Source organism: Mastigoproctus giganteus, chromosome 1 (genome assembly GCF_048544385.1).
Source record: "Mastigoproctus giganteus isolate SK-2022 chromosome 1, ASM4854438v1, whole genome shotgun sequence".
Classification (NCBI taxonomy): Eukaryota; Metazoa; Arthropoda; class Arachnida; order Uropygi; family Thelyphonidae; genus Mastigoproctus; species Mastigoproctus giganteus.
In genome coordinates this window covers 255,604,374-255,618,197 of record NC_143575.1, presented here as the reverse complement: position 1 = coordinate 255,618,197, position 13,824 = coordinate 255,604,374, and the positions used below count along the sequence as shown (strand labels likewise).

The following is a 13,824-nucleotide window of genomic DNA, read 5'->3' as shown; positions in this document are numbered from 1 at the left end:
ATTCATGCATGCTTCACCATACCAAGGCAGTGTTCTAGTATAAATTTCAGCAGGTTTTGTTCCTTCTTGATCCAAAATCAGATTACAGATCATATCTCTAACTTGGTGCATGGATACAATAGGTGCTGCCATTTTAAAAATTAACTCTTTCCAAAGTGCATGTGGGTGTTCAGTGTTATGAACAGATTTTGATCAATAATCTGACACAAGATTATGATCAGTGTTTTTTATAATACACGTTTTGTTGGTGTTGTGGTTTTCATTTGAATGGCCTTTGTAATTTAATATTAATAAAGGAAAATTGAAGAGAGAAAAATCCAACAAAGTGAAAAAATAATTTTGGAGGGGGGGGGGGGGATCATTGATTTTACCTGAAAATCTGTCCAACCTTTAAGTTTACGTATATACTAACTTCAAGAGTACTGTGCTAACAGTACTTCTTTAATAGTTAATGAGCCTTTTGGCTAAAAGAGAATTTTTTTTTTATTCAGTCTACGGCTATTCTCTTTAAATACATATCCTTTAGTTTGTGTCATAAAATAAAAATGATATCCCCATTTTCAGTATTATAATGTAGTTAATACTATATATTATAGCATCAGAATTTATGAGACATTTGAAGGAATATTCTGTCCCTTTTGGTAATTTCTTTAAAGGATGAGACACTGTTGTGACAGCCTGTTTCAGGACTTAGCAGTTCCTCATCAAATAGCAGTTGTTTTCTAGTGACAGTATTCACAAAACAGGTGTAATATGATAAAGTCCTGAAACTCTGTCATAACTGTCTCATCTTTTAAACAAATGGCTAATTAACCTTTTGGTGAAGCCATTTGTTTGAAAGTAATGCAATACCAAGACAACTCATTTTGGAGGCAAAGTTTATTCTGCTGTGAGCATTAAAGACCATTGCTTTAATGATGTAGCATAAACCTTGGTTGCCAAAAAAAAAAAAAACACATGAAAGAACTAACCTGTTACCCTATTACTCAGGCCGTTAAAAGCCTTAAATATCTTGATCAAATCCCTTTGCAAATGTATTGTCTTGAGACTTTGCAACCCGAAAAGCTCTCTTTATCTTTTTTTTTTTTTTTTTAAACTTTGTAGGAATGCTGCTTTATATCAATAATTAACCCATTGTAATAATAACTAATACAAAGAGTTAGTTATTATAATTATCTCAAAATTAGGACTTCAAACCTGCATACACTACTCAATGTTTTGTTTATTTGATATTCGGATATTATCAAATCAGTTTTTGCATTTTTCTCAGAAATTTAGTGTGATAGAAAAGATTTAATGTTCAAAATCTAGGAAGATTGTATATCTGCTCAACAAAAAAGTTGACAAATAGCATCTGTTGTTGGCTAGTGCAGAAGGTGATACGTTCCTTGAGACAGCAAATGATTGACTTACAAAGAAAAACAGTCTTATATATGATGGGTGGTGCTAGTGGTGTGTGTGTATGTGTGTGAGCGGGGGAGGGGGTGTTTTTTTTCCTATAATACCCTACAGTATTTTACTGAAAAGTTTGGGAGAATTACTTAATTCTTATACTTAATTCTATGGTAGCTATAATTATTAACTTCTCAACCTTTTGATTTACTTATATAAAATATATTTTTATAGGCTCCTTCTGAAGAGGTGAAAACTAAGTGGGTGGAAGAAATTAAGAAGGTTCTTATTCAGCAGTTTGAACATCTGAAGGGTAGGAAGATACCCAATTTACATAATTTAAAAGTTTTAAATGTGTAACATATATATAGATTAGGGAAAAATTAAAGAAAGATGTGTTATAAATGATATTTTTTCTTATTAATTTAATTTGTCAGTTGAAATAAGTAAAGATAAATTTAATTTAAAGCTGGTAACATATGCTCTATACAGAAATTTAATATTTATTTTTGTCATCTTTTGCAGATGAAAACATCAAGTTATATTCAGAGAAGATTCAGAGTACAACTGTTGTGAATGGATCTAGCCCACAATCTCCAACGTCTCTAATCAAGTAAGCATACATTTAATTTTATTGAACTATGTCATTCCATTGCTTTGTTGTTACTGTTGTGTAGACAATTAAATAGTCACCTTTGATGGAGATGGAATAGTTTAAGACAGCTTTTATAGTTTTTATATGTGGAACATTATTTTATTCCTTTTTTTTTTTTTTTTTTTTTGTAATATTATACCTTTTACAACTAAAGATGAACCCTTCAAGGTTACATCATGAGAATTGACTCTTCCTGTATGGAACAGGGAAGGAGGAGGTATTGGTTCTATGTACTGATGAGCTCTAGCTTAAAGCTTATTGTGAGTGGCCTATATATTCTTCAACACAGGACTAATCAATTATCATAATATGACCTTAAAAGGTTCTTCTTTAGTTGAAAGGTATAGTTAATATGTTTAAAATAGATTTAGGCAACAATCTGTTAGCATGTAATCTTTTATCATCATGGATTTATATATGTTCATCTCTTGATCAATAATCTCATATTCGAATAGTATGATACTATTTATTTTTAATTACATAGTTTTCTGAAAGTAAATTATTCTCAAATATAGTGGTTGAAAAGCATGTTTCAAATGTAAGCACTAAAGGCAATAACTGCATTCCTGGCTAAAGGTTTATTGGCTATTTAGAATTATTAAATTAAATAATATAGCTTAGTTTAGAACTTAAAACATAAAATTTAAATTACACCAGATTTTACTTTCCAAACAACAAGTGGAAAGTAATGGTTACTATAATTTAAATTTTGTTTCAAAATTATAAAATAAATTTATATTATAGTTAAATAATTTTACTTCCAGAGAAGGCCCTATTTCTAAATATTCAGCAATAATTTAGCATTAGCATAGGCATACAATGCAAGAAAACAAGCTTATGCAGCATCAGCCAAAAAAAACTCCTTCCCATTTCACTCATCTATTCACTGCAGATGCTTCTCCAGCTAAGCCTTAAATTTATTTAAGCTATCAACTTCCACAACAAGAGATGGAACTCTGTTCCAGCAATCAACTACCCTGGTTAAAGGCAAATTTCTGCACATCTTTTCTACAACTGTCTTTTCTCAGTTATTATTATTATTAGCTATATGGTGCAAGGAAGTATTAGCATTAGCAAGGGCACATGATGCAAGAAAGCAAGCTTATAAAGCAAGCATTAGCCAAAAAAAAAAAAAAAAAAAAAAAAACCCTTATTTCACCCATCCCCTCGCTGCAAATGTTTGTCAAGTTCTGCCTTGAATCTATTTAAGCTATCAACTTCTACAATGACAGATGGAAGTTTGTTCCAGCAATCAACCACCCGCTGGCTAAAGGCAGACTTCTGCACATCTAGCCTACAACCGTGTTTCCTCAGTTTGAATTTATGCCCTCACAGGTGATTATTCTGAGCAAGAGGAAGAATCCCATCAGAATTGAGCATGCTCAAACCATTCAAGGCTTTATACACCTCAATCAGATCACCTCACAGGTGCCTAGTCTCCAGACACTGTAATTTACAAAACTTAAGCCTTTCTTCGTAAGAGCAACCCTTTGTTCTGTTCACTAATCTTGTTTCCCTTCTCTGTACTCGTTCCAACAGCTCTACATCCTTCTTAAAATGAGGCCTCCAGACCTGTATACAGTACTCAAGGTGTGGCCTGACCATTGCCTTATACAAGGGGATAATCACCTCCTTATTCCTGTTAAAAAAATTCTTGTATATCATTGACAAGACGCCACGAGCTACTCTTGCAGACTGTCTGCACTGCTCAGAAAACTTCATATATGCCTGTACAATTACCCCCAGGTCCTTTTCATTCTCTACCACTGTCAGTGTGGTACCCCAGAGTTGATACGTTACTCTGGGATTACTGCTTCCCATATGTAGATTGGTCCACTTGACCAATGGTTCAACTGTTGATGATCCTGCTCAGGTAGCTAACAAACTAAATGAATATTTTGCATCTACATTCACACATGAGTTATTCAGGGAGGGGAATGCCAGAGTTGTATTCAACTCTGGCAGTAAGCTAGATAATCTTGTAATAACTGAGAGGAAAGTGGAGGAGAAATTGTTGAAGATAAACATAAGAAAGGCACCTGGGGTGGATGGAATCCAGTTATATTAAAGGAGGCAGCAAAGGAAGTAAGCAAACCCTTAGCCATAATTATGAGAGCTTCCCTGAACTCAGAGGAGGTACCCATGGACTGGAGATGTGCAAATGTGATCCCAATCCACAAAGGAGGATCAAAGAGAAACACAGGTAATTACAGACCTGTTAGTTTAACTTTTGTTCCAGGGAAATTAATGGAGGCACTGGTTAAAGAAGCATTGCAGGATCATCTAGACAAGACTTCAATTATAGTTTGGACACAGCATGGGTTTGTTAAGGGGAAGTCTTGTTTGGATACTATGATGTAGTCACAAACTATGATGTAGTTTGCAGATGATATGAAGGTTGGCAGGGTTGTTAATGACAGTACACTGCTGTAACAGGATCTAGAAAAGTTGAGCAGATGGGCTGAGAGGTGGCAAATGACGTTTAACATTGACAAATGTAGAGTACTACAGTTTGAATCTGTTGAGTCAGGAATGTAAAGCAGCTTTACATTCCTTGTTTCTGGTGTCTGATTAGTCAAGTAAATTATTCTGTTATTGGTTTGTGAATATTATCATCAAGTTATTGCATTAAAATTAGCACATTCTTGGATGTTATACATAAGAGCCTACCATAGTTGAACTGATGGACAGTCCTTTCTAGATTTATCAATAAATATAGCTTTCTGTGTGGCATTAATCTACATGAGGCATTCTCATTGTGGTGCTTGTAAGCATCAGTGCCTGTTTGGGTGCTCTTCAAGCCTTTAGTTTAGTTTAGTTTAGTTCACAATGCTCATGAGCACTGAATTCATTGCCTACTGTTAAAAGCCTGTCATCATTTAAACTGACTGTGGTATTGTGATGAGAGGGTGATCTATCAGTATTTATTACCGAAAAGATTGAGGAAAACCTCCCAACAATTCTACTCAGTTATGTTTCTAGTAGTTAGTTTCCAGGTTCTCTGGGATCTGTTGATAGGAATTAGAGTGATTTATGGTCAGTTATAGGTGTACAAATGTTATTGTATTATAAATATAAAAAACAACACTAAGTTGGTTGACTTTACACTGAAATCTCATGGACTTTCAAAATAGAAAACTGTATAGAAATCTTCATTCAAAGAAATGGATGGTGCAGTATTTTGGTGACTCAACCAGAAATGAGCCGAAGGACACCTACCTCTGGCCCTACGTATGCATAGAAAGCAAGGTTCTTTCATAAAGTCTTTGGATTAGAAATTTTAATGCGTCATTTGGATGGCTGACTAGATTTGAGCAACGATACGGCATTCATGAAATTGCTGTAAGTGGACAGTGGGGGAAGAGGATTGGAAACTGAATGGTAATGCCCATGAATCAAGCTCTGATAATATTAATGAAAGAAAATATAGCTTACTTTAGAACAGACATGCATAACAGATGTGAAGATATGCTGCCAGGATAGCTCATGGGATTTTGTCAATGATATACAGAAACTGTGCTAGCAGGGATAAAGAGGTGATTATCCCTTTGTATAAGGCCATGATTAGGCCTCATCTTGAGTACTGTATACAGGTCTGGAGGCCTCACAGGAAGGATGTAGATCTGCTGGAACAGGTGCATAGAAGGGCAACCAGATTGGTGAAGGGAACAAAAGGGTGCTCTTACTTAGAAAGGCTTCGGTTCTGAAAATTGCAGCATCTTGAGACTAGGCACCTGTGAGGAGATCTGGTTGAGATGTTTAAAGCCTTGAATGGATTGTGTAAGCTGAATGTTAATGGTATTCTTCCACTTGCTGAGATTCCATACATGAGGGGTCATAAATTCAAGTTGAGTAAGAATGGTTGCAGGATAAATGTGTGGAACTTTGCCTTCAGCCAGTGGTGGTTGATTGTTGGAACAGGCTTCCATCTGTTGTTGTGGAAGTGGATGGATTGAATAAATTCAAGGGAGAACTAGACAAATTTTTGGAGACTATGGATGGGTGAACTGTGTTGTGTTTTTTTTTTATAAGCTTGCATTCTTGCATCATTTGCCATTACTCCTACATATGGAATGCAAAAACTGCTGGTTTGGCTTTCTTAGAACACTTGTTGATGAAAATAATTTGATAGATTTATGGAAGAAAAAATTACTTTGCTCAGGTGTGGACTGCCATGAGAACAATAATTCTTGTTCACTCATGTCAAAAACTGAAATACTATGAAGGAGGTAGTTGCATAGAAAGAAGTAGTAATCTAGATTGTTTGTCCTAATTAAGAAATGTGAAATTCTTGCAATAAATAAATGGTTTAAGTGGGTTTGAACAGTTCAGTGAGGAGAACTTTGAACATGGCATTCAGCATATGAGTGATCAGACTTTGTTATTGCATCAAAACAAGAAATAAAGTTGAGTAGAGAGGATGGAGAAGAAAAGAGTGAAGGTGTGCATCACAGCCTGATACCCTGGTGTAATGAAACTTTGCTGTACTATATGGGACAATAGGATTTCAGTAGAGTGACATATTGGGCAGGAAAATTCAAACTGCAGTTAGATAAAGAAAAACTTTAGGAGAAAAATTTAAAATAATTAAAAAATTAAGGAGAATCAGAAGAAATAATTCTGTGTTCATTTCACAAATATATGTAGTCTCAGTCTCAATCCCAATGATGTCCATTTCCTTTTCCTTACAGAATCCCAATTATATGTTGATTCCACCACTGATCATCTATTGTCCTAATTATTCACTCTGATACCTTTCACTTCAAAAGTGGTGATTGTGCATATGTCCACTGTAATATCTGCTGTCAGAGACTTGTAATTTGTAATCTCCTCTTTTCAATCTTCTCTGGCTTAAAATCTCTCTTCTCCATTGTCATATTCATCTGTTGCCGCCATTGTTCTCCCAACTTTGATAATCATTTGGAACTCTTTGACTGATTTCCTTTCTATGAAACTCAATTTACTCCAATCCAACTTTCCTAACAATGAAAATTTTCCTTGTTGATTTTAACATTCACAACTCCAGCTTACTTCAGTTTTCTAGTCACACAGACTTGGCTGGTCGAGATGCTGAGGCTTTCGCAGTTACTAATGATCTAGCACAGATTATTCACTTACCTACCATAATATCAGACAATGCAATCACACAGCCAACACTCTTGAACAACCCTTCCAAGTGATATGGATGGGGTGTGTGGTCCTCTATGCACTTCAGATCACAATTTAGTGATGGTATCATCACCAGTGGAGTCTTTCTCTTGTGGTCATTCTCAGCCTTATATTGTTTGGAATTACAAGATTGCAAATGCAAAATGAGAAGATCTTCAAGGTTTCTGTTCTTCTTTTCCTTGGTTAGATTACTGTTTTAAATCTAATATTAATGTTTGCTTGGACCATTTAAATTAAATTTTCTTATAGGATGAAATCCTTAATTCCACACTCCACCTTAAAATCTTGTCCTTTACCTAAACCTTGGTTTTCCAATAAATGCACTAAGGCTGTTCAAGATAAGAACATTGCATATCATAATTGGCTCATATCCAAATCTTCACTTTATTTTCTGCCTCCACCAAAAGCTTGCAGCAGTTGTAAAGCAATTATTAATCAGTCCAAACTAGATTCCGAACAGGCTAAGAGTACAAAAAGTTGCTTCTTGCCAAGGCTATTGGCCACGGCTTCTGAACATCTGCACTCCCACATCTTTTAAAACCTGATGGTTCTTTTGCCACCTCAGCCAAACTTACTGGCATCCTGCTTTTCTTTTAACTCTTGTATTGACGATCTTGGTAAACCACCTCCTATCATTCCCAGTTCACCGAATTTAATGCTTCCTGTGGTCTTCCATCAAAATAATGCCAGAAGAATTTTGAACAACAATGCCAAGAAAGCTCAAGGTCTTGATGATATTTCTCCACTTGTTCTCAAAACCTGAGCTTATTCCTGTTCCTTGTTCCCTTTTTATGCCTTCTTATTCCACTGTTGTTTTTCCTTCTGCTTGGAAATTTGTTTGTATTCAGCAGCAAGTTCCTAAAAAGGGTGACAAATCCCTCCCATCCAGTTTTCATCCCATTGCACTTACTGCTATTCTTTCCAGAGTAATGGAGAAATACATTAACCACCAACTTGAAATCTTCAATCTGATCAATGATTGCCAATATGGATTCCACCAATGTTGAGAATTCTTGCCCTGCACAAATAGCTTCAGCTTCTTGAATGTCCACCACCAATTCTTTAAATGCTCATCTCCAGTGGAGCATATATAACTCAGTTAATTTGAATCCTTCTAAAACCCATATCTTAAAAACAGGATTCTTCTGCTCCTATGCTTATCTTTGATAACACTCCTCTCCAGACAAGATAACATATCTCTATTAGGGATTACCCTGACTTCTAATCTCTCTTTACATAAGCACATCACAAATATTGCTTCCGCCGAATTTAAAAAAACTTGATTTTTCTCTTTTGTTCTCGGTGTAACCTTTTTTTCTAAACAGCTGTTTGTGCTGTACAAATGTAAAATCCACCCTACCATGGAATATTGTTCTCAAACCTGGGGCTGTGCCCCATAACCTCTTTTGGTGCTTCTAGAATGCCATTCAAAAGAGGGCAGTTGGGTTATTTAATGACTGATCTCTTACAAAGTCTGTATTCCCTGTCTCATAGACATTCTGTTTCTAATGCATGCCTTTTCTGTAGATACTTCCACAGGCACTCTTCTTCTGAATTAGCTTCTATAATTCTCTCTCTCTCTCTCGCTCTCGCTCAAACTAGTCCAACCATATGCTACAACCAGTCAGCATTCAGTTACTCTATGCTACAGCATAGAGTAACTGAATAGTTACTCTATGCTCAGTTACCATATGCTACAACCAGTCAGCATTCAGTTACTCTTCAAATTCACAGAACCAACTTTTCTTCTTCTGCTTCATTTATCACATCAACTTCAGCTTTCTGGAACAACCTCCTTTCACACATTTCCTGAAAATTACAATCTGCAAAAATTCAAGTCAACAAGCACCTTCTTTCAACTTCTCAACCTTCAACCCATGCACAATACTAAGGCCATAGATTCTAATACCTTTTGTGTGTGAGGTTTTAATTTACTGGCGTGCGTGCAATTTTAAATAAGTTTGTATTATCTGTGTTTTTCAATTATCTGTAGTTTATTTTCTCACCATTAAACTGAATTTAACATATATTATTTTGATCTAGCATGTATGCTCACAAAATAAATGTTCAATTTTGGTGAACATTAAGCCAGTATTTTTAAAGTTTGGTGAAGAATTTGTAAAATGTAAAAGACAAATTCATGCTTATATAAAACAGGAATGAAAGAATCATTGATCTATAGATCTTAGAATATCATTCAATTAATTTATATTGATGTGGATCTATATGTATTCATACTGCATAACATAAAATAAAAGGAGATATGGATCTTGGAATGCTTATAGCCAAATGAAATAGACAAAAACTGTGAAGAAAATAGCAAGTAACAACAACCAACTGGAAACACAAAACAATAGACTGCTGGTATTTTTTGGCATTGTTATATTTTTTTAATTTTTAACTTTACATAATATATCCAATAAAAATCACATTTTGTCTCTCTCTCTCTCTCTCTCTCTCTCTCTCTCTCTCTCTCTCTCTCTCTCTCTCTCTCTCTCTCTCTCTCTTTCTCTATATATATATATATATATATATATTTACAATTTTTTTCTCCATATATATATATATATGGAGAAAAAAATTGTAAAATATAAAGTTGAAAACAAAAGTTAGTTATCAGGAAGCAAGAAAATTAATTGCACCCAGTATACCTAACCGTACCTATACCAGTATTGCAAAAAAATCTACCCTCATCTAAATTTGATTTTATTATTCTTTTCCAGATTATAATTTTTTGTAGACTGGAGTGGATCAGATCATATAAACTCTCTTTTCTTTTTATAGGGCTTTTCATATGGTCAGATGTAATAATACATTGGATAATTCTCCAGCTACTAATAATAATGACAATAATGATGACCGATTAGAATGTTCTTTGCTTCCTATTTCTGATGCACCAGGAGAAGAGAGACCTCATATAGACAACCAGGAAGATGGGTGGTCTACAGAAGAATTATCTCAGGATGAAGATGAAGATGGAGATATCTATAGCAATGCATTTGAGGTTAATTTTAAAACTTTTCATTTGTTTATTAGAAATAAGGAAATTAGATAAAATATTCTCAATTTGTGTATAAGGAAAAAGGGTATTACATTGCAGACTTTATAATGTAGTTTCTGTTGGGATGATCATGGACTGTATGATGGAACTGCTAGTTCACTGGCCCTGGGTGCCAAGCGATTGTGACTGAGCGATTTCTCTTTGTGCTTTCACTGCGACTTTCTGAAAGGCGAAATCTAGTTCTTTTTACGTTCCTCTCTTTAGAAAATCCTTTTGTTTAATAGTAGCTCTTGTATCAAAAGTACTGGTAGAGAGCAAGAAAGGAAAGTAACCTTTCTTTATTTTTCATATGTAATAGACTAACTCCTACTAATTTTGCTTGGTCACTCCAGGCACTGCTCCTGCCTGCCTGTGGCGGGGCCGGTAACCTTGGCAGAAAAGTTCATCTGCCAAGGGCTAAAAGGAGCCAATATGGAACTCAATGTTTCCATCTTTAGAACCCACAAGTTGTAGGGCAGAGACAGAAAATGAGCATGACTCATCTCAACCAAAGAGGTTAAAAACCATTTCATCTGTAACTGAGTTTCCTGCATTCTTAATAATGCACTCATTATCAGAACAGCCTCTTAGTAAGCTATCCCCGTTTTTTAATCCAAAAACACTTGGAAAGTATTGCAGGGTCTCCCAAGATGGTTAAGAGACTGCAATCAGGGGACTTACTTGTAGAAACTGCAGTCATTCTGAAAAACTCTTACAAATGACAAACTTTGCTAAAATTCCAGTGAAGGTTAACTCCCCATGCAACCCTAAATACATCTAAGGGTGTTATATCTAGTTGGGACCTTTTCAATGTGACAGAGGAAGAAATTAAAGAAGAGCTTCAGGAACAAAATAATTGCTGTCAAACGAATTGACTAAAAGGGACAATATACTTACACCCTCCAGAAATATAATTCTCACTTTTAACAGTCCAAATTTTCTCATCAGTAAAAGCAGGATAGCGACTTTGTTGCATTCATCCTTATATTCCCAATCCATTGAGATGCTATAAATGCCGAAAGTATGGCCACTCTCAAATGGCGTGCAGAGGGAACCCAGCTTGTCCCAACTGTGGATCCTCCAATCACAGTCAAAATGATTGTTCAGCGAAAGAAATGACCTGTCCCAACTGCAAAAGTAACCATCCTGCTTACTCTAAAACATGTGAGAGATAGAAAATGGAGAAAAAATTGTAAAATATAAAGTTGAAAACAAAGTTAGTTATCAGGAAGCAAGAAAATTAATTGCACCCAGTATACCTAACCGTACCTATGCCAGTATTGCAAAAAAATATCAGACAATAGCCACGCAAACTGATGTTACCGTTCCATCTAACATATCAATCTCTGACTGGGCTCGAGCTGTCTTCTCTCAGCAAGAGTCCAATACCCTGAAGCACTCAGACCAAGCAAGTAATATGCCTCTTATGATTTCAGTAAAATCTCCTCCTCCACCAGTGATTGCTACTACTTCAAATAATCCTAGTTCATCTTCAAAAAAGATTATTCAGGAGACATCGATGGATCCAGAGTATTCATCCAAACAAGAAGATCCAATTCTGGAAATATTTGTGGAAGAAGAAGATATGGACCCTACCTTTCCAAAAAGAGATAAATCAAAGCCAGAAGACAGCTACATCAGATACAGCTTCTTCTAAATTCAAATAATGCTGTATATTTTACAGTGGAATTGTAGAGGCTTTCGTGGCAACATTGATGACATTCAGTACTTAATTAGACGCTACTCTCCAGTGGGTTTCTGTCTGCAGGAAACCTATTTACCTAATCAGATTTCTGTATCCATAAAAAACTACTCAATCTATCGAAGAGATCAGAATACATCCAATTCTCCTCGTGGTGGTGTAGCTATATTGATTAACTCAAAGATCCCTGCTAGCCAAATCATTCTCCAAACCCAAATTGAAGCCGTTGCTGTGCGTCTGATTACTCAGATTGCATTTACACTAGTATCAGTCTATCTCCTACCAAATTATACCTATTCTTATAATGATCTTGAAGAACTTCTAAAACAGCTACCCTATCCTGTTTGCTTGCTAGGGGATTTTAATGGCCACCACCACCCTGTATGGGAATCCTCTAAATTAGATAGACAAGGCAGACTGATTGAAACTTTACTAGATAAACAAAACCTCACCATTCTTAATAGCGGTGCACACACTCATATACAGTTACCTACTGGACAGACTTCTGCAGTTGACCTCTTGATTTGTTCCCCGATACTGTTTCCAGTCATTCAATAGTCTGCTATGGATGATCTCATGGGCAGTAACCATTTTCCAATTGTTTGTAACCTGCTCACTACACAACCACCATTAGACCAACCCTGCAGGAAATGGAAATTTTCTAAAGCCAATTGGGCCAATTTCAATCAGCAATCACTCTGGACAAAGAAACTATTCAACTACAGCGTATCGAAAAAGTAACTGATTATATCACATTCCATCTTTTAATTGCAGCTAAATTCTCAATTCCATTATCAAATCCCCCAACCCGACAGCACTTCAACTACTGGTGGAACGAAGAGTGCACGAAAGCAAAGAAGGAAAGAAATAAAGCATTCAATATATTTCGTAGATTTCCAACAACAGCTAATTTAATTAGCTACAAGAAGCTAAGGGCAAAAGCACGGTTCATTCAAAGGCAAGCCAAGAAAGATTCTCTGACTCGGTTTGCATGTACTATCAACAGAAATACCGACTCCAGATTAATATGGAAGAAAATTAGGCAGCTCTCTGGGAGGTTTCCAATCATCCCTTCCCCAATTCTTTCATACAATGGGCAAGAACTCTCTGGTCCTCTAGATATAGCAAATGCCTTGGGCAAAATCTTTGCCCAAGTCTCAGCTGCATCAAACTACACTCCCAATTTCCAAAAAATTAAGACCGCCACCAAACAGAGACCCATCAACTTTAGAACCTCACTGTCACTTCCGTATAATCAGCCTCTTAAATATTGTGAACTTTTACAAGCCATCAGAATGACACGAAACAGTGCCGCTGGGCCAGATGGCATATATTATGTCACGCTGCAGCATCTCGATGAGAAAAACTTACAAATGCTGTTAGTCTTCTTTAACCGGATCTTCCTGGAAAATATTTATCCAACCTCTTGGCACCATGCTACAGTTTTGGTGTTTTGGAAACCTGGAAAAGATCTCTCCAGTCCTAATAGTTACAGGCCAATCTCTCTGTCAAGTTGTGTTGGTAAAATTCTTGAAAAAATGATCCACAGTCGACTCACCTGGATCATTGAAACTCAACATCTACCGAGTAATTGTCAACATGGCTCTTGCAAAAATAGGTCCTTCCTAGATCTGATGATCAAGGCCAAATCTGAAATTCGCAATGCCTTTGTGAAAAACGAACACCTTGTCATAGTCTCCATTGATATAGAGAAGGCATTTGATACTACCTGGCGGTATGGCATTCTCAGTGACCTACATAATCTTGGTCTACAAGGCAACCTGCCTATATTTATTAGGAACTTCCTCCAGAGCTGCTCTTTCCAGGTTCGATACCAAAATTCCTTTTCTTCTACATTCTCGCAGG

The 13,824-nt window shown here is 36.0% G+C and overlaps 1 protein-coding gene across 2 annotated transcripts in view; it reads left to right on the top strand.

Moving 5' to 3' along the window:
* LOC150091800 (guanine nucleotide exchange factor DBS-like) overlaps positions 1-13,824 on the top strand; it is a 307,604-nt gene that overhangs the window by 276,641 nt on the left and 17,139 nt on the right. For both annotated transcript variants that reach the window (XM_090385772.1, XM_090385768.1), the window contains 3 exons: positions 1,627-1,705; positions 1,918-2,005; positions 10,001-10,220. In XM_090385772.1, the coding sequence (XP_090241898.1) occupies positions 1,627-1,705; positions 1,918-2,005; positions 10,001-10,220 (387 nt within the window). The remainder of the gene's footprint in view (positions 1-1,626; positions 1,706-1,917; positions 2,006-10,000; positions 10,221-13,824) is intronic.